Below are 25203 nucleotides of genomic sequence, written 5' to 3'. Positions count from 1 at the left end.
ATTTATGAAGATGATGTAGAGAAACAGATTGACTTTTGTAAGCTCTTGAAATAACTAGCAGCTGGAGAAGCTCATCTACGTCACCTAATCTGTCCAGCTCCACTTTGCAGGAATGCTCATGGCCTCAGTAACCCATCTGCAGTGCCACTGCACTGCCCTCTAGTTCACTGCACAATTACTCTTATTGAAAGAAACATTGAGATTTTCTTGTTTCAGCTTCAGGCCATTGCACCTTGTCTTTCCTTCTTCTGAGAATGTGGTAATTCCCTTCTTTCATTTATACTATTATCTCTGCAATTATTTATAGTCTGTAACTGTAAATCTCCTGAGTCCTTCATTTAACACAGCTCTTTCAGTGTCTTTTTCTGCAGTCTTACTTTTCTGTCATCATGCATTACCGGCTTTGTATCACCTCTGTTTTTAATAATTGTTATGATACGGGGTCTTGGGTGAATTCACCATTCTAACTGTAAGAAAATCACACCTATATTAACCACAGGACTCATTATTTTAATACTATTACTTGAGAAAAGGTAGTGTGTTTTATGTGACAATGAGACTCAAAAATCACAGGCAACCTCATTTTCAAATGGCAAATCACATGTCCCAGACTTGGAGTGCAGAAGCAGAGCTCTGAGAATTCTCAGAATGAATGCCCAAAATGTAGCAGATTCCTTCAACTATATGGTAAGAAATACAAGAACAAGCAATTTTCTGCTAAACTGATAAACAGTGATGAGAACATCAGTCTGAAAGCAGGATCTCATAATAGAAATTATCAACAAAACCCTTTTTCTAGGTGACAGTTATTTCCTTTTACATATATCAACAGAAATTTAAAATTTGAATAGTGGTGTGTATTTACCTGAAAATAAGCCAAGAGCTCCAATAATAATAACTACTGGGAAAGGCATGGATAGCATTTATTCTACAAAACAGTTGTTGTATTTTGAAATTTTTCTAAGCTTTCATTTTCCAGAAAAGAAACCAAAAACCCGGCAATGTATTAACTGCTGTTCCGCAGGCTGAATCAGTCACTATTTCTGCTGTATTTACTACTAAATTACTTGAGCTCTGGCCAAGCACTGATAAATACACCCCCTGGAAGTGCCTTCTGACACAGGGGGACAATTTTTCCTTCATTTTACTGGGCAAAGAGACATCAAAAAACTGATCTGCACAAGAACATTTGAAAAAGATTTCTACAAAGCCAAGTAATAAACTGAATTTAGATAGCCTGGGCTGCTGTTCAGTATCTTCACAGCAATATTCTTAGAAAAAAACCAGGGAAGGTAACTGCAGTTGAAAATCCTAAAGAATCACGTGTTATATGCAAATAAGATTTACATTCTTGTAACAGGAGATACTATGCTGTATGGACTGAAACTAACTGCAGAGATCACGATAAAATGGATCTCCAAGGAATAACAGAGATCCATTTTGCAACCATGACAAAAACACAACTTTGAAAAGATACTCACCTCTATTTTAAAGATTTTGGGTAAAATGAAATAAGGTTACGACAGTGTAGTAGTTTTGCATACTAATGATGTGACAGACTTCAGGGAAAAAAGATCCAAATAGGTCTGGAACAGACAGATTCTAAGGGGATACAGCCGGAGTCTTATATGGGCTACCAGACAGGATGGCAGGCACAGCTCTACAGTGTTACATGGAAGAAAGATATGTCAGGATTTTGTATTTTTACTTGAACTTTCCATATGCAGAAAAACATACTACTGACTGCTGTCAGTTCTGGCTACTTCAGCACATGAATGATGGTGTACCTTCACCAGGTAGACAATAAACCAACACTACTGTAGTTGAGGAGTTTTTTCTATTAAGTTTTCCACATCAGAGCTGGTAAAATATCATTTGAATGATCACCAGCCAACTTACTTTAAACCAAATTAACTGTTTATTGTAAAAGATCAAATTTTAAAAACCTGAGAGAAGTGGAGAGTTCAAGAATTTGCAACTCCTTCAAATGATCATTAAATGTATTAATAAATTTAAAAAAGAAAGTCCATTGCACACATATTAAATATGATATTAAGACCAAAGATCCCCTAAGTATAGATCTGTAACTAAATTAATACTTGATTCACTTTTCAACAGAACAATCACAATGCTATCAAGTGTAGGATGGTTAAAGGAAAAAAAGGAAACAGTTCAAGTGGAGCAGAGTTGAAACCCTAAAACACTTGCGGTGGCAAAAGACATGCTAAGACATGCTTTGGAAGAACAAAATGAACACAGTTTACATTTAAGGAAGACAACGGAAAGAGTTTCTCCAACTGCTCAGCCAGGCACCTACAGTCTCAACTTCAATAATATACTAAGTTTCAGAACTAATACAGAATAGAAAACTTCATAAACTTCATGTGTGCTTGGAAAACGGGAGAAAGCAATTGGGATTTACTGGAATTTGACTGTACCCAGCTAACTTCACTCTTTCTTTCAACAAGCCATGTGAATTTTTCAACTAATTAGGTAGATCAAGTCCACATGTCACTCAGTAAAGAATCTAAATGAAATGAACATGGGGAACTATTAGTTAAGCAGCAAATGCTGGCAATTTGTACAAGAGTTGCCAGATGGGGTAACATATATAGCTTGAAGGGTATACGAGGAGTAATGGCGAAAAGAAAATTTAAGGAGCTTATTAAGAGGTGAACAACCATGGGACCTATCAAATAGTATCACCATAAATCTTAAATATCACCACCGATAATCTAGAAATTAAAAAGGAGGTTAACGAAATTAAGGACATGAAGTTGGACGGCACACTTTAACAGACAGCCAACAGACAAACACAATAATAGAAGTTGTATCAACGTCTCTGTATGGCCCTGCAGAAATGTCCATTTCTCCCCTTTGATTATAAAGGTTCACTTGCTCCTCAAGATAAATACTTAGGGGAGGTGGATATGTACACCAGAGACCATGACACCATGTGATGCAGCCAGAGGGAGAGCACAGCATATCAATCAAGGTACTTCCAGCAAGGAAAATTATCAGTATCAGCTTAATGTCAGCATAGAAGACTTGAAAAAGTCCTCCTGTGGAGCTCTCTGAGCACTGGAGCAACACCTACATTTTTGTTCAGCCAAACTCAGGAAAGGTGGATTCCAGCTGAGAGAGGGCCTGACGATCCCAATCACAATGGTTAGATGAATGGTCTCTCAACAGTGAAGAGCTTAAAAGAGTTTGGCTAGTTTAGCTTGGAAAAGAGAGAGCAAGAGGACAAGGAAGAATGTCAGGCACAGTCACTGAACACAAATCTCAGTCTCAGAAGCAACAGGAACAAAACTAACAGAATAAAGAAACTGTGTAAATTAAAAGGAAACTGAGTAACACAGAAACAAGACATCAGGTTACTCTTCCTAAGGTTTACAGTAAACGTCTCATTGTAAGCAAAAAATAATCAAGAAACCCTCATTTTCCTTTTGAAATCAGTCATAAGAAGGAAACAACTGACCTTAAAAGGATAGAATATTTCTATCCTATCTAGGTATGCCCTAAGATGGCCCAGTCCTAGGAAAGCTGATTTGCAGCTTTCTTAGGCCTGGGCCTAAGAAATTGAGAGGCCTGGGCCTGCAGAATTGAAATTGGAGTCTATGTACTGCTATAGGCAGACATATTTTATTATACACATTATGCTACTGAAATAGATTCAGAAACTGTATTTCATGGCATCATTTAATTTCACAGAAGCAATTTCCTTGTAAGCAAAATCTAACAATATTTCAATATGCAGAACAATAGAATCTTGCAGATAGATGCAAAGGCATCAGAACTGATCAATACAATGTAAGTTAAAATGTAAGAGAGTGCTGTTATATTGCATTTCCTTTAGTTTATAAATCTGTCTACCACTTCTTGCCAAACACCACCTGCGGCAGAGACAAGCTTGACCACTTGCCTGTCAAATATTACACCTCTTCCCTAACGAGAGTATCCAAAAAAAGACTGAAATTTAAACATATGGGGAAGAGGAAGGGCTAATGAATGAAAATGGCAAGAGTTTACAACACCCTTAGTGATGAAAAATGATATCTGCATTTAAAATATGAGTAGGCAATGCAGAGTGTAACAACAAATAATTTTTGCAAGAATTATGGGACATGGAAAACACAATACACTGTTAAGTCCAAATAACTGATGAGCCTAGGGCAGTTCTCTCACCATGTCCTTAGTTTGTTCTTTTTTTGATCAGCAAGTCTATCTGCACAGAAGAGTGAGAATTTCCCCAGTGAGCATGGTCCTCTGCTGCTTATTCTTACACAGAGGTACACACAGGTGTTCTGCACCACCTGTTACCTTTTGTGTGAAGCAAGAACGTGTTTGGGGATTTCTATATTACACTTTATAAGCACAATATACTTTATTCTGTTTCCACATTATCCTCCAAATCTAAATGCACCCAAAATAGTGCAAGAACACCATGGCCCACTCCAAGCTTGCCAGTAACATCCTTGCTCTGCCTTCTATTTTCTATGCTCTACAGGCACAACACCACAATCAGAAGTTTTAAGCCACTTAATTAATCACATTTCTTATTTCTAACACACACCATATCATGTTTTTATCCCTAGTAAAGAAGAAAACAAGTATTAATATCCTTCTCCACTACAGAGTTTTTCGGAACACAAATGTCAGATTTACCATGTGAATGCATGTGTACTCCCACAAAGGTGAACATATTAAGAAAAACATTAAAGAAGAACAAACTTCAAATTCCTCATTTTCCAGTGCAAAACTTTACAAACATGCACTTCCAGTTGAATTTTAATATGTCTTCATCCTAGCAGGTTTTCTCACTAGATAATCTGATCAGAATATACTCCAGTTTATGTATAATAAATCTTGCAATATCAGCAAGATCAAGTTTATTTGGTTTATTACTAAGCATACAGAATTGGTGCCACATCAGGGCATGATATTCTATAGAGTTCCTCATTTCTAAAGATAAGAAATGCATAGCTGTGAAATTGGTTAGGGTATATTCTGAAGCCACATCCTATGCCACATCTGACAGAAACTGAAGCTCTTTTTTCACAACTAAAGTTTTATCACATATTACTGAAACAAATAAACAAGCAAACAAACAAAAAGGATAATGGAATTTTTGGTTCCAAAGCATGACTTACAATTCTCTCATTTTCAGGCTTACACACTGCACATTACCACCAATGAAATGCAAACTTGTGTTTTGAAAATAAATTAAATGCTTCTGAGGTTCCATTCCTAACATGACATAGCTATTATGAAGTCTTCTAGTACTGTAGCACTAAGAAAAATGCATTTGTATTCATAACAGACATGCTCACAAATAGGGGAGCCCCATTAATAAGTAACCATACAAAGAAAACTGACTAGTTTGTAGCACAGAGAAGGAAATCTTGTCCTTACAGAAATCAGAAGCAAATTCCAATTGTTGATATTGGGAATTGGTGGTGGTTTTTTTTTTTTTTTTTGCCATTGTGAAGAATACAACCAAAGGAAGTAACTATTTTCTAGACTCCTTCAGAGATGAACGATACATTTCTTGTACCACAAATGATCGGAAAAAAATAATGAAAAAAGTGGATTAAAATCACCAGTGAAACTTAAGTTCTGCTTTCTCTTTACAGCTCAGATAATAATGGGGGGTAAATAGGACTTTTCTGTGAGTCCTGATTCACTCCTAGATATCTTGAAGAACACAGGAATGGTGCATTTTCACTGCAAAGTTGTGTATGTGTTTCTTTGTTCCCCTTCTTTTTGTGTAAAGCTGCAGACAGAACACAGAACATGGACATGAGCAGGACTTTTTAACCAGGGTATAAACCTCCACACAGTTTGTAGAGAAGCCTTTAAAAAATAAGAAATAGGCCAATTTATCCCTCAGATACAGACACGCAATCACATGAACCAGGATTCATGCACATACCTATTTTAAATTATTCCCAAAGGATGCATTCTCTCACATCCTCTGTAGAACTCCTCTGAAGTCAGTAATACAGATCCTGGCTCTGCACTTCCAAAATACAGCCATGAACACACCTCCTTCCTTTACTGTAAGTTCAGGCATGCAACCTCAAAAGCAGTTAATGTCTTTAATGCCCACACACAATGATGAAAATATTTCTGCAACTGAACCTAAGGCAGGGTGTTATCCCATCATACATAGCTGCTGCTTTTTCTGCCCATAAGACTTTCCTTTTCTTTATTAGATTAGGCTGAATATTGTAGACACATCCTCACTTCATGTCCTCCACCAAAGGAGCCGAAGGCAAAAGTCCCACTGATTTAAGACCTGAGGCTTCAGGAATTCATTTTGAAATGGAGGCTATATGGTGTTTAAGGCAATAAGAGAAAGGAACAAAACACACTGAGTTCATGTTACGTGTACTCCAGAAGGTCCTTTTTGTTCTTTATTTTTTCTTGTAAGCTGACTTTACACTCTATAACCAACGAGTAAATTAATTATTCCAAAGGATCCAAACCAAAGGATGGGACCACTTATCCATTTTTTTGTGAGTCCAAATGCGTTAACCAGTGAATTGATGTTATAAAGTTTCAGGAAGACCATATCTGCCACAATTCCCAAAAGGACAGGTAATATGATGCCTTTTCTTGTTGCGTCATATTTTAAGGTGAAGGAAATGCCTAAGTGGTTTGCTTGGCTTCTTGGCAGTACTTTACAGCTTTTTCAAGAGAACATCTCATACTCAAGAATATTCACCAGTTACAGCCAGAAAAGAGGGTGGAGATTTGGAGACTTTGCTAAAAACAATTAGCAGTAATAAAACAATTATGCATAATATTCAATACCATATACCACGTGACTATGGGAACTTGCTTAACTGAGATGGCAATGCCAGGCTTCTCTACACACTCCCTCTCTGTAGTGAGGTTGTGCACTTACTTATCCACATGCTGTCTGCAGCTTCCTGACTTCGTCTGAGCTGAAGAAGTTTAACTCAAACACGTATTGCAAAAAACAAAGGCTGCAGGTCACTAATGGAAACAAACAAATGTTAATGCATTTTCCCCAACAAAATGAATAAAGGAGTTACAATTACAAGAGCCAGATCACATTCCTTTCAAAGTTCAGCACACTTCCTAAACCTTAGACCATCCTGGGTGCTTTGCTCCTACATTATCACTAGCACAGTAGGACTGATATTCTTCCATGTATTTTTAACAGACAGAAACCCACAATTTTATTCTATTCTCCTGTAGAGATATATTCTGGCTTGTATCCTTGTATGAACAAATGACTCTGTATTCATTATACACACTGCAGACATCCCCAATATACCGTTCATACCCACATGAAGCAAGATTTTGAAAGAATATAGCTGCTGCAAAAGCATGAAACCTCAGTGCAGATGGCACCCATCTTGCAGACCATCTCATAGCATCCTGATTCCTGCCCCTTTCCTGAACAGAGTTCCTGTAAGGATGGTGTTAAGGATGGAGAAAACTTTTCTGTCTGGAAATCCTTTATGGAGATGCCACCAAAACCTGTAGATTGTAAGATTCATACACTAACTTACTCAAGCACTTTAATATAGCTGAAATCATAAACATTACTTTATACCAAGTTCTGCTTTGGAGTCCAAACCCTGAGGTGTGTGAAGAGCTAGGTAAATCCCAGACAGAAAGTTGGACCCCCATCACAAAGCCAGGTGCAGATGATTATGGAGCAGCCATAATGCAGGGCACAATGAATGATTTTTCTCCCTCCAGTAAACCTGTATCTTCTACTGACAAACAAGGAAGGCCATCAGCTACCAGGATACACCAAGGTATGTCCAGCTTTTCATTTCTCCATGACTAGAGTCTTCTTGTGCACTGCATACCAGGATTTGGCTTATAAAATATTTCTGTAATGACAGCAGGACCTTTATGAAAATTCTGTTCAGCTCAAAGCACAGCAGACCATGCAGCAGTGAGCTCTGAAGGCAGTATGTTGTGCTGTAGATCTGCAAGGGGAATTATATTTTCAACACACTACTTACACTAAGCCGCCTTCTTGAGGACCCCAGTCAACCCCCGTGTACACAAAAGATTTTTCTTGCTTGAAGCAGCATATGTTTGCAAGAAGGCTGTAGCATCTAATGCCACATAGCAGGCAGGCTGGGAAAGCAGTCTTTGCCCTTGAGGCCATGAAGTGGAAGAGCTGTAGGAAGGCAAACACTAGGAACTGCTCTCTTCATATTTACACATACATATGAGAAATATAATCCCCAGATGTATTTCAGTTACACTAAAACAAATCTTGACTTTTAAAAATCTTTTAAAGTCTCTGATACAGCAGCTATTTGCCCATTTGGATGGCATGTGCAGTCATTTGTTACATGAACTGCAAGAGATAATCCACTCCAAAGTTATTCATGCAGTAGTATGGTTTGACTTTAGTGTAGTCATGATACAACCAGATGTGAATCAAAAAGAGCTTCACTCTGCAAATAACATACAAAGAAATATGTTATGACATGGAGGAAACATGGAAAATCAAAGATGCTCGCTTCACTGGAGGAATCATTCATGTTACTGGAGAAAACTTAAAGTATTAGGCTAATAAATCAAAATTTCATTTCCAAGGGAAGAAACAGCAATCAGCTTTTTCATCATTTTTGGATGAAGCTGCTTGCTGAGGTTTGTATCTGCACAACAGTATTAAAAAGCACAGCACACAGTACCACCATGAACTAGCAGGTCTATAAGCATACTTTTAAAAAAAAAAAAATCAGAGTATTTTAGAAAGCACAATTTCAAATTCGAAGGGTGCCGCGTACAAAAGCAACTTTGCATTTTATCAGTCCTTCTTTTCTATGTATATTTCACCGAGACGTAATTGGATGTATGAAACGCTACAAACGTGGCATAAAACGACCAATTCTCCTCCTTAAATAAAAGGTTAAGCTTGTAATTACACGATTTTGACATATCGTTTTGTAAAATTACTGATTAACTACGATCCTTCGATCGGATTAAGCAGAAGTAGCGCTTGTCTTCCTCTACAGCCGCGCCTGCTTCCTTGTAAATCAAGTTCCGCTACGGAGGGAGGGGAAAACCGCACAAACACGAGAGCATGTGCGCATGGGGCGGTGAGCGCCGCGTGGAAGAAAAGCTTCTTCGGAGGCAGCCCGGGCGCAGCGCGGGTTTCGGCACGCCCGGACCGGGGGAGCCGCATCCCCCCTCCCCGTGGCAGCGGCGCTGGGGACACGCCGGGGAAACAAAGCCGCCGCTGCCGCCGCGCCTCCCGACCCGCTGCCGCCGGGAGTGCCGCGCTCCGCCGCCCCGGCGCAGGCTCTGGCGGCAGGGTCGCACCGCGCCCGTCCCCGCCCTGCGGAAGGAGGGCCGGGCGGGGGGGCGCAGGGGCTCAGCCCGCAGCACCTCACCGCTCCGCGCCGCCGCAGCGCCACTCACCGCGCCGCCCGTGCCCCGCCGAGCCGCGCCGAGCGGTGTGCGGGCGCGCCGCGGCGGCAGCAGGTGCCGCGGAGGAGGCAGCGGGGGCGGGCGGTGCTGGCGAGCCAACCGGGGCCCGGCGCGGCGCCGTGAGTCACTAGCGGGCGCGCAGGGCGGCCGGGCGGCTGCTATAAGAGCGCCGTGGGGACGGCCTCCCCCCGTGTATGTCTCCGGCTGCCGCCTCTGCTCCTCGGCTCCCCGCCCGCAGCGCCTGCCTGCCCGCGCACCCCGTCCCCGACGCGGCGATGCGGCTGGACCGGCAGCGCGGAGAGCCGAGCCCCTCGGCCGGCAGGCGCGGCGCGGAGCGGAGCGGGGTCCCGCGCTGCTGGGCGCTGCTGCTGCTGCTCGCCCTTGGCTGCCTGCGCGCCGCCGCCGACGGTGAGTGCGGAGCCGGGGAAGTGGGCTGGGGCCCGCACCGCCGGGGCGGCTCCCGCCGCTGCCCCCGCGGCGACGCCGTCTCCCACCGCCCTTTACTTTTGCCTCGCTCTCGTTATTTTCTCCCGCTCTTTCGGACTGCCTGCCCGCTGCCCCGGGGGGAGCGGGGCGGGCCCGGGTGAACAGGGGGGCGCTGCCGCCGCGTCGGCCCCGCCGCCCCCCGTGCCGGGCGAGGCGCCGCCTTCCCCCCGGGGCCCCGGGCGGCGGGAGCGGCGAGGGGCGACCGAGCCCCGGGAGCCCCCCGCCCGCTGCGGGAGGGGCCCGCCTTCCTGATCGATACTAAGGAGGAGGGTCTGAGGGGCTGAGGCTAACGCGAGAGGGTCGGGGAGGATTGGGGCTCTATTGTGGACGGCGAAAGAGGAGCGCTTGGGAAGCTCGCGGCGTTAAAGGTGCTGTCAAACTGCGGTGCAACTTAGGCTTTGTGTTATCCAGCGGTGTTGGCATGGCTCTAGTTCAGGGTCCGGAGCAACCACCGTGAGGGGTCTCCACCTGGTGGCAAGGCTGGGTCCTGCCGGCGCCGGGTCCCTGCTCCCGGGGCTGGGCGTTCGCCAGTGGCGCTGCTCGTGGCCGGCTCCCGGGCTGCCTCGCGGCGTAGAAGCTATTGCCCGTATTGGCAGAGGTTTAAAAACGACCATCCAACTGGCTTATTTTACTCTTTAGTGGAGGTAATAATCATTGGCTGACTCCTTTCTTCCCTGAGGAGCTGAGCTTCAGCCTGCTCTCCTAGGTAGGAGGAGGGCAGTGGGAAGTCTGCATTGTCTTATTGCTCTTAAATCTCCTGACTATTGTCCTAAAGTAGGCCTAAGTGTCTGATCTCGGTAGTGTTTCCTATAACGGCGTGCGGTTGTTTAGACACCAGGTATGTTGGGTAGAGCCCTGTCAGCATGTTGTTGTATCCAGAATTCATAAAAAGAGAGGGAGGAGAAATGTCTGCTAGTCACCTCTGGTCTCCCAGTCCTGTAGGTTGCTCACGTGCCTGGTCACAACAGACATGGTTAAATAGTTGTAGAATGAAAGATCAAGCTGGCTGGCACTGAAAATGCTACTTCACTGTGCTCAGAAGTCATCACAAGAGATATACAGTTATGGGAGTTAGTAGGCTTGCTAACCAAGTTATTCTGATTGTTCTTTCAGTTTGAGTTAGTGGCCCCATCAGCTCTCTTCTGCTGCTAGTTGTAATTGCCAGGGTCTGGGAGAAGTCTAAGCTAGTTCCTATATGAGCTCTCACAAGGTTTCCCAATCACGGTCGGTCGAAGCTTTTCTGGGACTTGGTGTCAGATGACAGTACGCAAGTGTCACATGTTTGAAGCTGCCCAGACAAGTAATCTGGCAACTTGCTTAAGGGGCTGAGACTAACAGTGATAGCAGAGATATGGAGAAGGGTAGTTTAACTTGGGTAGCCAGTGTAACTGTGCTCCTTCACCCTACACCCATTGCTGCTTCTAGTAAGTAGTTATCTGGGGAACAGTAAAACAATATGTGTTAGCAGTCACAGGCTCTGTTGTTACTGTTATCAACATTTTTCAGCCTAAGATATATTCCAAGGAAGAGAAAATGTGTGAAGGTGCTTCTACTGTAAGAAGAGCACATAAAGAGAAGCTTTGCATTTACACATCTTCAGGAGCAGTAGCAGATGCTGACCTCTACCTTTGTGCACCTGTGTAGGTGTTGGGTCTTGTTGATTTTTTTTACTTGTTTGTGGGCTAAAAGTAGTACCTCTGACATTTCCCTTGGTATCAGCTGCAGAAGCAATGATATATTCTTGGAACGGTTTGTTGTTAGGATTGTAATTGTAAAGTTACAGCTGTTGCTCCAAGCTCAGCTCTGGTTTCTGTTAGTCTTGTGTGTAGCTTCCCTGTAGCATTTGATCAAAATGGTGTTACATTTGTAAGTCCCAATGTACTAGGCAGCCTTAGCGATCCTTTTCTGGTTATTCTCGCTTAGAGTAACTAAGGGCCATGGAGTTATTTTGGGATCTCCTTAGTGGCAGGCTTAGTCTAATATCTCTGTATGCTATTTTGGGAAAGGTTGACTGTTCTCACTCTGAACGCCTGGATGAGGAAGTCCTGAAACTAGCAGGAGTTGGTTGTTGTTTCTTTTATTTCATGCAGTGGTACAGTAAAACCTGAAATATGTCACCAGGGCCCACAACTCTAACCCTCCTTTAGAGATTGCTGGACAACAAGATATCAGGCTTACAACAAGCTTCTAATTGTGGCACCTACTCCCACTCTTAGGTGGCTGGGTGTGCTGTCTAGCACAAGGCAAGCTAATTGACTGGCAGCTCATGACCAAGTAGTAGTAGCAACTTTACAAAGCCACGCTATTAGAAAGCACATGCTGCTGTAATTCCCAACCAGAAAAGGAAACAAGGGAATGGAAATAGTATACACAATAACTGATGTTCTGATTTTTGGTACTTTTTAAACATAGTTCCCATTAAAAAGTTGTTAACTTTGTTCTTACGACTGGGTTACCGCTCTACTCCCCCCATAAGGCTACTAAAACATTAGCAGAACTCAGTAAGGTGCTTTTTCACATCCTTGCTCAGGGATTTACATGAGACATTCAGCAGATAGAATTGCTCATGTTCTTGCTTGTACTGTCCAGCATTTGAATACCTCATGCCCGATGGCTAGCCAGTATAATGTAAAATGGCTGAGTACCTTCCTTCTGCTTGGAAACTGTCCTGCATCTTGCGTGTCATACTGAGAGGACATAAAAATAGCAAATAATACTCTACTAAAATTTGATGCCCTTTGAATGCCAGGACAAAGCACTCTCACTAAATGATGCAATAAACCAAGAAGGATCAGGAGTCTTGCATCATGCTCTGGGCATGTGCAGCCAATACTGATGCACAATCTTACACACTTGCCTGCGTGCATTAAGTGGAACAGCTCTGGCTTAGCTGCTGAAGATGCAGGCTGCTGCTTTTAGTGACAGTTATAGCAGGGCTTCCAAGTCAAAGCGCATTCCCTTGAGGGATGGGGTCATACAGTTGTAGAGCTGAAGATACACTGGAAAATGCACTCCAAGGATCTTGCAGAAAGCAGTACCCTACTCAAACATACTAGCAAACCAAGATTTGCCAGTTGTGAGACAATGGACTTAATTCCAGAAGGAGGTGATAAATTACCTTGCTCTTTTAGCATCACACTTTTTTTAATGTATACCAAGGAATGTCTCTGGATGCCACTTTTTGAGGGGTTACATAAAGCATGAAAACTTGCTCAGCTACAAAGCAGTTATCTAAGCTACCTTTACAGATGTCTTGGGGATTCTGCTGTAATGTGTTAGCAGCAGAGCATTGAAATGCTAATCTAGCTTGACATTAATCAAATTTAAACCCAATTTGCTTAAAGTTTGAAGAGTTTTGAGAATGTGATGCTAGGTGCGAGGCAGCAAAAGTGATTTTGGGCACGCATTTTTGTAAGCTTGACCTTGCCTTGAAGAGGAAAACTGAGTGAGAATAACACTGAGACTGTTTGCTGCTGTTTGGCAGGTGAATGGCTATGGTGCTTAAACTTTCTTGTACTGTGAAGGAAAGCTTTTGGCTTTACTTTCATAATCTAATAAGGTGATTGCAGAAATTTGGAGCTCATATCTGGTTTTGTGTTGATGTTATGCTCTTGATTAGGCTGGGTAGCTTCTTGATCAGTGGGGAAAGCAAGAAGGTATTGCTTTGTGGGAATCTATAAAAATCAGAAGGTTTTAGGGAGGTGGTAAAAAAGACAGTCTAGCATTGCTTAACAGTATTGAGGTGTAGGTTTTTTTTCATTGAAGGTGCAAGAGCAAAATGTGAAGAATCTCAGTTTGCATGTGGTAATGGACGCTGTATTCCTCAAATCTGGAAATGTGATGGTGATGAAGACTGTTCAGATGGCAGTGATGAGAGTGCTTGTGGTAAGTAATCAAAATAATACCTCTGTAGTAGTACTTGCTAGTTGGAAGTGGGGCTTAACAGTAGATAGCTGGAGAGATACTTTCCTGCTCAGCACTTCAGGCAGTTGGAACACAAGGACAAATTTCTTAGAATAACCACTATTGATTCCTTGTACCCATCTGAGGCAATTGAATTTTCCTGAGTGTTATCTAACTCTCCTGAAATTGGCAACTGAGACAAAGCTTGTGACCAAAATTCTTCACTTGTGAGAGTGATGACTGACAGGAACAGAATATAAGCCTGTTCTCAGTTGTTTCTTGAATACATAATAGAAAATGTTTGCTATTAGCACTCTGCTGTTGGCTATTCCATGGCTAAAAGCCCTGTTTTATATGTGGAAGTAATTCTGCTGTGTCTCCTATAAACATTAAGTCTAGCTTTGGCTGCCAACCTTTGCTTTAAGCAGGCATAGAAGCCAAGATAGATGACTAGATTTACTTGGAGACCAGGCAAAGCATACTCTATATCCATCACTGGTGTGGTTGAACTGCCAGTCTCCTCAGGCAGACCTAAACTATTACCCTAGAGTTACATAGTACCATGCTTCTGTAATGACAAATCAAATGCCTTGACTATAAACTCAGAGTTCAAAACCTAAATATTAATATCAGCAGACTTTATTTTAACTTAGGTCTGTTTAAAGCAGCAGCTAATATAAACTAACCTGCTTAGTCTCCTTAGCAATAGTGGTCCTTCAGTGCCTGATTAGGTGCATATAAATGCTTCTCTGTACACAGAGAAATACTTGACCCCTTTCTACTCTGTAGGAAGTGGTCAACAGCACTGTTTACTAGGTTGGTGGGGGGCAACACCAGGCATCCACAAACCAAGGACATTGAATAATTTTCTAGGGCAGCAAAGCTGATCCCTGTTAGCACTAAATAAGCTAACCTCTGGTAGCTAAACAAGTGTCTTTTTCTCCCTTGCAGTGAAGAAGACGTGTGCCGAATCTGACTTTGTGTGCCTCAGTGGTCAATGTGTGCCTAACAGATGGCAGTGTGATGGGGATCCCGACTGTGAGGATGGGTCTGATGAGAGTTCCGAGCTGTGCCGTAAGTGAACCTGGCGTGGTGGTGTAGCCAGGCCTCTGGGGAGGAGCATTTTGACTTCCTGCCTGCTTGCAGTCTGGCTCTCCTCCTGAAGCAGGGATGCACTTGTCTTGGGGAGCACCTTCCTAAGTGCTTGGCCTTGTCAGGGTCTTGAGGAGACTTTTCACTGCAGTATAGATCTATAGTATAGAAAGTGTCATTTTCCTTTATCAGTAGGATCCACAGTGGGGAATATTTCAGCCCAAGTCCTAGTGCACTTTGGCATTACTCCTCCCCACTACTACTTGTTGTAGCTCAAGCTGCTACAGTGTAATCAGCATGCAGTCACAAAGCTACCACTACAAAGGTACCCTTAAAATATTAATCTCTTAGGAATTAGAAACATCTTTTTTTAACTGAACATTACAGAATAGTATAGCCTTTTCCATCAATTTGTACAGATGTTGGCATCTAAATAATTGCAATTTTGCCCAGACCTGAAGCCTTTCAGTCTCAATTTTCAGCACAAAGCTGATACCCAAGTGGCTCCTAGATTGAACTAAAACTTTTTTTCAATAGACACAAGAACATGCCGGGTAAATGAGATCAGCTGTGGTCCTCAGTCAACTCAGTGTATCCCAGTGTCCTGGAAATGTGATGGTGAAAAAGACTGTGACAGTGAAGAAGATGAACAGAATTGTGGTAAGGAGAGAAATGGCAATTGCATAACTCTATTTGAAATTGACTTGTCTGGAAAGGAGCTACCTGGGCAGTACATCTGGGAAGATAAATTTTTGATAGTGTCAATATCTCTCCTACATTAATCTTGTTTTGCAGCTACTTAAAGCAAACTTTTTGTAACAATCCTCCCTCCTGCTAAATTAAGAGCTACAATAATGTAAGCTTTTTAATGTGTGTCTTTTTTTCTCTGCTCATTTTGGCAGTAGCCATAGGTATGTTTAGTCACTTGGCAAGCCAACTGTCAGAACTTGTTTTCTGGAGAGTTCCTGAAATTGCTACTTACATTAACAAATTGTCTCCTAAAAGTGTAGCAGCAACTTTTAGCAAAGAGCATAGCTAATCTACCTTATAGTCCTATCCTGAAATATCTGTGGAGCTGGATTTCTGATGTTTGGGTGGCTGGGGCAGCGGGGAGGGAACTTCAGGCTGGTATGCAAGTAAAGCTGCCATTGCAGCATTAAAGCCAACATTCCTGACTTATTCAAAAGAATTTGCATACATTTGAGTTTTCTGAGGTGTTCTGAGACATACTTGCTGTAACCGAAGGCACAGGGCTGGCTTCCATCAGAACCACCTTACGTGGATGGCCTAATGAAACACAGATCTCCAGAATTTTGCTGTGTCTGTGGAGTTGCCATCTTACTCAACAAACTAATGCCTTAATCTACAAGTAAATCTACAGGCAGTGTTTCTAAAGGAGCTGATAAAACTATGAGCCTAGGCACACTGAGCTATTAGCTACATTGCTGTTAAACCAGCATAATTTGTACTGACATAAATTGCATGGGTGTGCTTAACCACAGGATCAACTCAGGCAACACCTTGGTCTGTTATCCCTACTGGTCCAAGCGAATGGGGCACTGCTGTCATGGGGACCAGCACAAAACACTTTAATTTCAAATTACAGTACATGCTGACCATCAGACTACCTTAATCTTAGTCTGTACTCTTGAGTTAGCATTTCTTTTACCTTCTGTCTTTGGTTCACAGTGTTAGACCCTGTTTTCTGAAAGACTTGCAATCTGAAGTGCAGGACAGCCTAGCTACTTCAAAAGGTTATTTTCACTCAGTAGTTCAAATCTGATGCCTATCACTTACAATGTCCAAAGGCAATGAGGATGGTCTGTGGAACTCAAGTGTCCTGTAGGTGGTCATTTGGGCTTCCCTATTGCCTTGTACAGGATGCTGATATTGTGTCAGCTAGCAGCTGAAAAACAAAATATCTTCACACAAAAGTCAGCCTTCTTGTGACAATGTATTAATCTCTCTTACTCCCATTACCCCAGGCAATGTGACTTGTAGTCCAGCAGACTTCACATGCAGCAGTGGGCAATGTATTTCCAAGAGCTTTGTCTGCAATGGTCAAGATGACTGCAGTGATGGTAGTGATGAGCTGGAGTGCGCACCTCCTACCTGTGGAGTTCATGAGTTCCAGTGCAAGAGCTCGACTTGCATTCCCCTCAGCTGGGTGTGTGATGATGATGCTGACTGCTCTGACCACTCAGATGAGTCTCTAGAGCAGTGTGGCCGCCAGCCTGCACCTTCTGTGAAGTGCTCTGCCAGTGAGGTGCAGTGTGGCTCAGGTGAATGTATCCACAAAAAGTGGCGCTGTGATGGAGATCCTGACTGCAAGGATGGAAGTGATGAAATCAACTGCCGTAAGTTCACTTGGTCCTTCTCTAGGAGATACTGCTTGACTCCTCTTTTATTTCCTTTGCTTCAGTAACCCTCAGGAGTAAAAGTCTGTAATGACTGTGTCCTCAGCTTCTCGGACCTGCAGACCAGACCAATTCAGATGTGAAGATGGGAACTGCATCCATGGGACTAGGCAGTGCAATGGTGTGAGAGATTGTCTGGATGGCACAGATGAAGCAAATTGTAACAATGGTAAGTGTGGAACTGAGCAAGAATAAAGTCTTTGCAGAATATCTGTTGAAGTTGGGAGTCACCCTCACAATCTTCTTTATGTCAGTTATTCAGTGCTCTGGACCTGGCAAATTCAAGTGCAGGAGTGGCGAATGCATAGATATCAATAAAGTGTGTAACCAGCAGAGAGACTGCAAGGACTGGAGTGATGAGCCCCTCAAGGAGTGTAGTAAGTGAATAAACTCTTTGCACAATGCTGATTACTAGATATGCTTAGATACAGCCTCTGAGTTGTCAGATGTCAGCTGGAATGCCCATTGGCACTTCTTGGTGGCAAATTTACAACTGAGACCAACCTAGTTAATAGGCTAGTTTTATCATAGCCAAACTGGCTGATAGGATGATTTCTTTGTAGTCAGGAAAGCACTTGAATGCATTAGAAACACTGAAACTTCAGGAACCTCAATCTTTATTGCTGCCTGCTTGTAACACAGAGAAAGTGCTGGTAGCTGAGCGAACGTGAATTTGGGGGGGTTCTCTTGTATATGACTTTGCGTGCCAGAACTGTTTATCAGATGTGGCAGGCATTGTTAGAAAGTGGATGCGTACCTGGAAAAGTGCTCCATGGCTAAGACTATAAAACTAAACAAGAATACCTTCTCAGAAGTGGCCAATTCTCTCTTCTAGACATCAATGAATGTCTGGTGAACAATGGTGGATGCTCTCATATCTGCAGAGATCTCATTATTGGCTATGAATGTGACTGTCCAGCTGGATTTGAGCTTCTGGACAGGAGAACCTGTGGAGGTATGTATCTAATAGTTTGACATGGCCTCTACTGGTGATATTGGAAGTGAGCATAAATTAAATTTTTGTTTTTACAGATATTGATGAATGTCAGAACCCTGGTATATGTAGTCAGATCTGTATCAACCTGAAAGGGGGCTACAAATGTGAATGTAGCCGTGGCTATCAGATGGATCTTGCTACTGGGGTGTGCAAGGCAGTTGGTGAGTGTTGACATGACTTTCATATCCCCACTTTAAAATGAGTCAGCAAATGATGCACTGTTTATACTACTGTGGTTTTTACACTAGCTATTATGGTGTTACTGATCACTATTAACACTTCAAATGATGCCATGATACAGTAATTAAAGCTGCCTGACGTAAACTGCTTGTGTCTACTCCCTGGGCAGGAGGATCCTCCCCATCAAGTTGTGGAGGGAGAAAAGGATGAGGTATGGTACAGCCAAGACCTCTGTCAGCATCTGCTAGCAAGTGTGGAATGGCAAATGCTAAATATGATGACTCTTAAAACTTTCTGTAAAAGAAAAGCATGTGACTGAATATCCAGAAGTATAGATAACAAACTCTTTTTACAGGGAAAGAACCAAGTCTAATTTTCACCAACCGCCGGGACATAAGGAAGATTGGCCTTGAGAGAAAAGAATATATTCAGCTTGTAGAGCAGCTAAGAAACTCTATAGCTCTAGATGCTGATATTGCTGAGCAAAAACTTTACTGGGCAGACTTCAGCCAGAAAGCAATCTTCAGGTAAATGGGCTTAGCTTTTGAACCTAGTGTACTTCCCTAAACTATCCCATGGTTTTACCCAAGGAAGACCTATTTCTCTAGTCTCTGGTAATGAAAACTAGATTCCTGGTGTCCTAAAGACAAAGTACAGTTGATGCAAGCTCCCACAGCTACCAATGTGTATGCCTGCTGCACTTCCTAGTAACTGCTGCTACATTTGTACAAAAGGCACTCTGTGGAAAGTCCCACATGCATCTTCTGCCTGAAATCTTGTGCAGTATTTGCTGAGGTGTGCCAAGGGATAGTATCTGCAGTGGAAGTGGTTGAAAGCAAGTAATTCTTGTCTTCCAGTGCCTCTATTGATACCCGTGATAAAGTTGGAACACACATCAGAATCCTGGACAACATACACAGCCCTGCAGGAATTGCTGTTGACTGGGTTTATAAGAACATCTACTGGTCAGACTCAGCTGCAAAGACCATTTCAGTGGCTAGCCTAGATGGCACAAAAAGAAAGGTTTTGTTTCTCTCTGAGCTGAGAGAGCCAGCTTCTATTGCTGTAGATCCTATTTCTGGGTGAGTATTTGTCCAGGCTCTTTTAAAAGAGTACACCTACCAGCTATGTGTTCTGATAACTGACTTAGGTAGCCTTTGTTAGTTATTGGTCATAATAAAGAGTGATACTACACAGTACTATAGTGCATCATACAACATAAATTCTGCTTCACAGCTTTATGTACTGGTCAGACTGGGGTGAGCCAGCAAAAATTGAAAAAGCAGGAATGAATGGATTTGACAGACAGCAGCTTGTGACAACAGAAATCCAATGGCCTAATGGAATTGCTCTAGGTATGTTGAACTTGTCTCTGCCAGAGGTATTCTGGAGCTTAAGCAATTTTTTTGCTACCAAGGTCATTCTTCAGAGAAGTATTTTCAGCTTCTGAGAAAGGGAAGCTTCTGTATGCCTGAAGACACTGCAACAGGCATCAACACTTCTCAGATACTGAAATAGTAACTTTTCCTAAACTGCTGTATATTATAGTTGAGGCACAGGCCACATAGGCATCACTGCAGCAGCCCTCTGTATGCTGGAATGGTAAGAAACTAGGGCAACACTGCCACCATTCTCAAACCTGCGCGTTTCAATTCTTGCAGCGAGCTTTGGAGGTTTCCTCCATGTGGACACTAAATGCATTGGTGTTTTCCCCCTCCTAGATCTTGTAAAAAGCCGCCTATACTGGCTTGATTCCAAACTACACATGGTGTCAAGTGTGGACTTGAATGGCCAGGATCGTAGAATTGTGCTGAAGTCACATATGTTCCTTCCTCATCCTCTTGCTCTAACCATTTTTGAGGTAAGAATGACTTCCTGTGGTCATTGTCAAAGATCCTCTTCTTGCTGCTATGGGGCTGATAGCACCATGGAGGTAATGGAATGCAATGGCATTGTCTTCTAGGACCGTGTGTACTGGATTGACGGAGAGAATGAGGCGGTCTATGGTGCCAACAAATTTACTGGAACAGATTTGATTACTCTTGTGAACAACCTCAATGATGCACAGGACATCATTGTGTATCATGAACTTGTTCAGCCTTCAGGTAATTTCAATACAGTTTATAGTTAAGTGGGTGCATACTTGTAAGAAGCCTGCCCTGCCTGGACAGTGGCAAATGTTATCCCTTCACTGTACAGCTGTCCATTCCTACTCCTGCTCTTGGAGCTTCTCATATAGGCAGCCCCAAGGGGGTTGAGAGGTCTAGTTGCAATTGCTCTTTCTTGGGCAGAGCAGATATAAATCTATAACCAGCTGAGACATGTAATTTTACTAAAACAATTACTGACCAAATACTTCAGCAGAACACCTGGAGCATGAAGGCTCACTCTTGTTCACTCCTGAATTGCTGTACCAACAGGTAGGAACTGGTGTGAAGAGCACATGGCAAATGGAGGTTGTAGCTACCTGTGCCTGCCTGCTCCTCAGATAAATGAACATTCTCCAAAGTACACCTGTGCATGTCCTGCTGGATACTTCTTACAGGAGGATGGTCTGAGATGTACAGGTACTGTAACACAACTGAGATAATTCCCAGGATGAATGGCGAAGGAGTATGAGAGTGTTGAACCATTAGGGGGAAGGAAATACACCACTATAGGCTACAGCTTTGCTAAAGTTAATCTGATGTAATTAATCCTGGAGGGGAGGTCCTTATGCATTAATGTGGCCCTTAGAGTCTGTAGGTGCTGTTCAAAGTCCATGCTTTGCTTCTGTGTCATCATCATCATTTGCAACAGGATCTTGTACCTCCATGGCTTTCTGCAGACAGCAAGCACAAGGACAAAATATACTCAGCCTCTTACAAAACAGGGGTATAAACTAACATGGCTGTACCTATAAATACACAGATCAAAAGGTGATTGGCTAATGCTGCTGCCCGAGGAAGCTTTTACCTCCCTTTGAGCATGCTGCTGTACTAGAGTTGTCACTACTGACTATACAGCAGGCTTGCTTTGTCCTGTGGAGTGGAACTAGAAACTCCAAGGTGCCACTGACTATATTGCATATTGATTCTGACTGCCACAGAGTGCTAAATGCAAGGATGCTGGTCTCCCTTGGCTGCACTAAAAGGTTGCTATGGGTATCAAAGGCTGTACTTAACCAGTAAACTTGTAAAACTAAAATCTTATTCAGAAAACCTTATGCGAGGGGTGGGATGGCTTGTGACTGTTGTGACTTTAAATGCCTGTAATTCATTCCTGATTCACTGCCTGGCCTTGTTCTTGGAACTACTTTCCATCAAGAACTCTCTGCTAAGGGTGTGCTAGTGAAATAGTTAAAGTCAGTGTTCCCAGTGAAGCTAACAGCCTGCATGATCATTTTTGCCATCTGCTGAACCTTCACTACCATGGCTCTCATAGCAAAGCCATTGCAGAACTTCAGGATTAACTGATCTATAATTAGCTCTTGATCTATAATTAGTTTCAGGTACTGGAACAACTGTGGCTTACACTGAGGCTAAAGATACCAGCACAACAGAAAAATCTCCAACTGTTGGACTAGTTCCTGGAGGTACTGGTCCCAATAACTCACACTGCTAAACATTAGAGAAATTAAATGCAAACTGACCAACTAGCCCACGTGGAAGCTTTTTCCTTTGCATGCAAGTAGAGAACACAGGCCAGATCACTTGTGTAGTGTAGCATCTGGAGCATGTGTTAAACAGATTTAGTTCACATAGGACAGTGTGGAATCTGTAGGTTCCATGAAATCCCAGGAGTGCTCGGTAAAGGCAAGCAATAAAGAAAGCTTCCAACTAATACAGGATGAAGCATGTTAGGCTGTTCTAGCAGAGAAACTAATCAAATAGGAGCTTCTGGGTTTGGGAAATGCTTGATTATGGCAATCTGCCAGCCTGTCAGTACGCAAGCTCACTGCGTCAAATTCTCATGCAGCGTTCAACACTAGTGGTACAACCTCTGAAGTAACGGCAGCTGGAAGAACATCAGCAGCTTGGATCATTCTTCCTGCTGGTGAGTAGAGCATTTACTAGCTTTTTGGACCCCATATTGTGGGACAAGCCACTCTTAGGAGCTTGACCTGACTCTACTCCATGTTTGCAATCTCTCTATCTCCTTGCAGTATTGCTGATGATGGCTGCAGCAGCTGGCTACTTCATGTGGCGTAACTGGCAGCACAAGAACATGAAAAGCATGAATTTTGATAATCCAGTTTACCTGAAAACCACAGAAGAGGACCTCACAATTGATATTGGAAGACACAGTGGTTCAGTAGGACACACCTACCCTGCAGTAAGTAAACCTATTATGTCTGAGACTCCAGGTTAATAATTGGAGTAGAAAGACTGCCAAATGATACCTGAACTGAATTTAGGAGAGGTCTCTGCTTTTGAAAGCTGCTGGCTGCAGGCACTACTGGGTTGAACCAACTGACAACTTTACCCTATAATTAAGGTTAAAGTTCTGGTAGGTAACTAGTGTCTGTACCTAGGATGGAGTAATCTGTGCTGAATGTGGTCACTAGCCTGCAGAATTAGCAATGATGTGTGTTGCTTTGTCTTTTATTAGTGCAACTGTAGCTAACTTGTACTTACTTTTTTTACAGATATCTGTTGTCAGCACAGATGATGATATGGCGTGAGCACTGGGTCAGCAATCACTTTCAGTTTACTTGTGTCTTACACTCTTTGGGGATAGTAACCAGGTTTGTGGCTGAAGGACTTCCTCCATTCTTGGAAGAAAGAAGATACTTTCTGTGTTTATGGAACACTTGTGTAAATAGTTATTTTCTACAGCTTAACAACTCTGTAAATACCTGTCCACAACAATTCAGCTGTTAGTGGTTACAGTTTTATCAGTAACCCTTGGGTTGGTTAGTCAGTAACATCACTGACCAAATATAAAGCACTTTCCATAGAAAGCCATATTCCAGCCACAACTTGTAACACCTGTACATATGTCTATAGGCCACTTGTAAATAATTATTGGAAAATCACTATCAAGCACTTTGAAATACTTCAGATGTAAATTATTGTACACTCTCTTTTTCAATGATTGGGGCAATGGCAATAGGATAAAACGGGTGATTATGATTGCCAAAAATTTGTAAACATAAGTAATTTTATATGTACAATTGCTTCAGTGTTGTCTGTTACCTCCTAGAGGTCTACAAGAATGAATGATTTTCAAGAAACCACTGTAAAACTCAAATGCAGCCAAGGGGATAAAAATAAAATGAGTCAAGCAGTTAAAGTATTGTTCTTGATTATTATGCTAGCACTGAAGTAAAATGATGTATCTCCTAAGTTGAAAGCTTTAGTAGGCTGCACTACCACTGCCAGCCAGATCATGAAGTATTTCTTCAATTATTTCAGCAGCATTTTAGGCACAAGTGTCAGGTAACGTGTTTGTTCTTGAGAGTAATAGTCTGCGCAGAGTAATGGACAGTGTGGGTCTCCTGTTGGAGAAGCACAGCTGATCTCATAAGTTAGCACTGACACAGGCGAAAATGACACAACTACTGCTGCAATATTTTGAGAGGCAGCACTGGCAGACGTGCAAGATGGAGACAGGTCAGAGCTCACCTCTGCCGGGTGAGTGTGAGGTCCTTGCAGTGCCAGGCTATTGGCAGTTACTCCCTGTAACTTTTGTAGTATGAGGTGCTACTTGACTGTTGCTAATCCTTCCCCCTTCAAGGTAAGAAAAAAATTGTTTATGGTGGGAGGGATGCAATTTCAAGGCTAAGACATAATTTGGAAGAAGCAATAATCTCTTGGTTATGCTTTCGTGATGACATATTAAATCATTCTCAATCAATCCTGTCTCTAAAATAGTAACAAAAAAAAAATCACTGAGTCAGAACTTGGATCAGTTCCTCGGCTTGCTTCTAATGCCTGTTCTCATTGCAGTTACAGTGGGGTCTGTTCTCTCAATGGTCTTCTTGTATTGTGGACTCCTTTATTAACAGAGGAGGACAGCTGCCAACTTGTGCAGATTTAAAATAAGTTGTTTCTAGCAAGTTCGCAACTCTTCAGGGAGTTGAAGCTTCTAACCAGCTATCTCTGGCAACTCTTGACTGCAGGCATTTAAGATATTGGGAACTCATGTGGACAAAATTGTCTTGCAAAGATTAGGATGTCAGGGGGCCTCTATAGTTTCTGGCTAGCAATACTGTATCTATTTTACCAAGTACCTTTTGGGATAAAGTGCCTTTCATAGCTGTATGTGAGGTTCATTAGTTATGGGGTAGAATTCAGCTTTTTCAGTTAAACTCCTAACTCTGGATACTCTGAAGTTGTAAAACAAAACATAATTCTCAGTCAGATGGTTAATTATAAATTCACATGGCAGCTACTCACAGGCAAAATGCTCTGCATTCCCAGTCTTTGTACAGAACAGCTCTACTATTTTTGATTAAGTTCATTGCTCTTGCCAGTATCATATCAAATGGTATAAGGAGAGACCAGTAAGACCAATAAAGACATTTCTTCCTGAGGTTAATATTTATTTGATGTAGCAACTCAAACATATTTTGGGAACCCGAGGTAGTTTTTGCAGACACTGTGGACTCTAGGAATTTGTTTTCTGACTTTAGTCCAATGTGCTGAACAAAGAATAGTGCCTTGAGAAACAAAATTTATTCCTATAGTTTAGAGGGGACTTAACACTTTA

The 25203-nt window shown here is 42.5% G+C and overlaps 1 protein-coding gene across 2 annotated transcripts; it reads left to right on the top strand.

Annotated features, from left to right (window-relative positions):
• The first annotated feature begins 9560 nt into the window (after window positions 1-9560).
• Window positions 9561-24234, top strand: VLDLR (very low density lipoprotein receptor). Of its 2 annotated transcripts, XM_054285665.1 has the most exons (19): window positions 9561-9843; window positions 13687-13806; window positions 14776-14898; window positions 15454-15576; window positions 16902-17273; window positions 17380-17502; window positions 17588-17710; window positions 18169-18288; window positions 18366-18491; window positions 18866-19037; window positions 19368-19592; window positions 19747-19865; window positions 20232-20371; window positions 20474-20615; window positions 20931-21077; window positions 21995-22084; window positions 22468-22545; window positions 22655-22824; window positions 23138-24234. In XM_054285665.1, the coding sequence occupies exons 1-19, from the start codon at window positions 9630-9632 to the stop codon at window positions 23171-23173; spliced, it is 2763 nt and encodes a 920-aa protein (XP_054141640.1). In that variant the 5' UTR covers window positions 9561-9629; the 3' UTR covers window positions 23174-24234. The 2 variants fall into 2 exon arrangements, with proteins under 2 accessions (XP_054141640.1, XP_054141648.1); XM_054285673.1 differs by lacking the exon at window positions 21995-22084 and having other exon boundaries at window positions 9711-9843.
• Window positions 24235-25203: the final 969 nt, after the last annotated feature.

This window comes from Melozone crissalis, unplaced genomic scaffold (assembly GCF_028551555.1).
Source record: "Melozone crissalis strain CALT ecotype California unplaced genomic scaffold, PUWL_Pcris_2 ptg000005l_1, whole genome shotgun sequence".
Classification (NCBI taxonomy): Eukaryota; Metazoa; Chordata; class Aves; order Passeriformes; family Passerellidae; genus Melozone; species Melozone crissalis.
This window is presented reverse-complemented; position numbering and strand designations above follow the sequence as displayed.

What these genes read in the sequence shown, in the direction of transcription:
- VLDLR (XM_054285665.1), top strand. Translation starts at nt 9,630, where the DNA reads ATGTCTCCGGCTGCCGCCTCTGCTCCTCGGCTCCCCGCCCGCAGCGCC. An exon ending in TGAGAGTTCCGAGCTGTGCC is followed by an intron (nt 14,899 to 15,453) that starts GTAAGTGAACCT and finishes TTTTTTCAATAG; the next exon opens with ACACAAGAACATGCCGGGTA. An exon ending in TGGGGTGTGCAAGGCAGTTG is followed by an intron (nt 18,492 to 18,865) that starts GTGAGTGTTGAC and finishes CTCTTTTTACAG; the next exon opens with GGAAAGAACCAAGTCTAATT.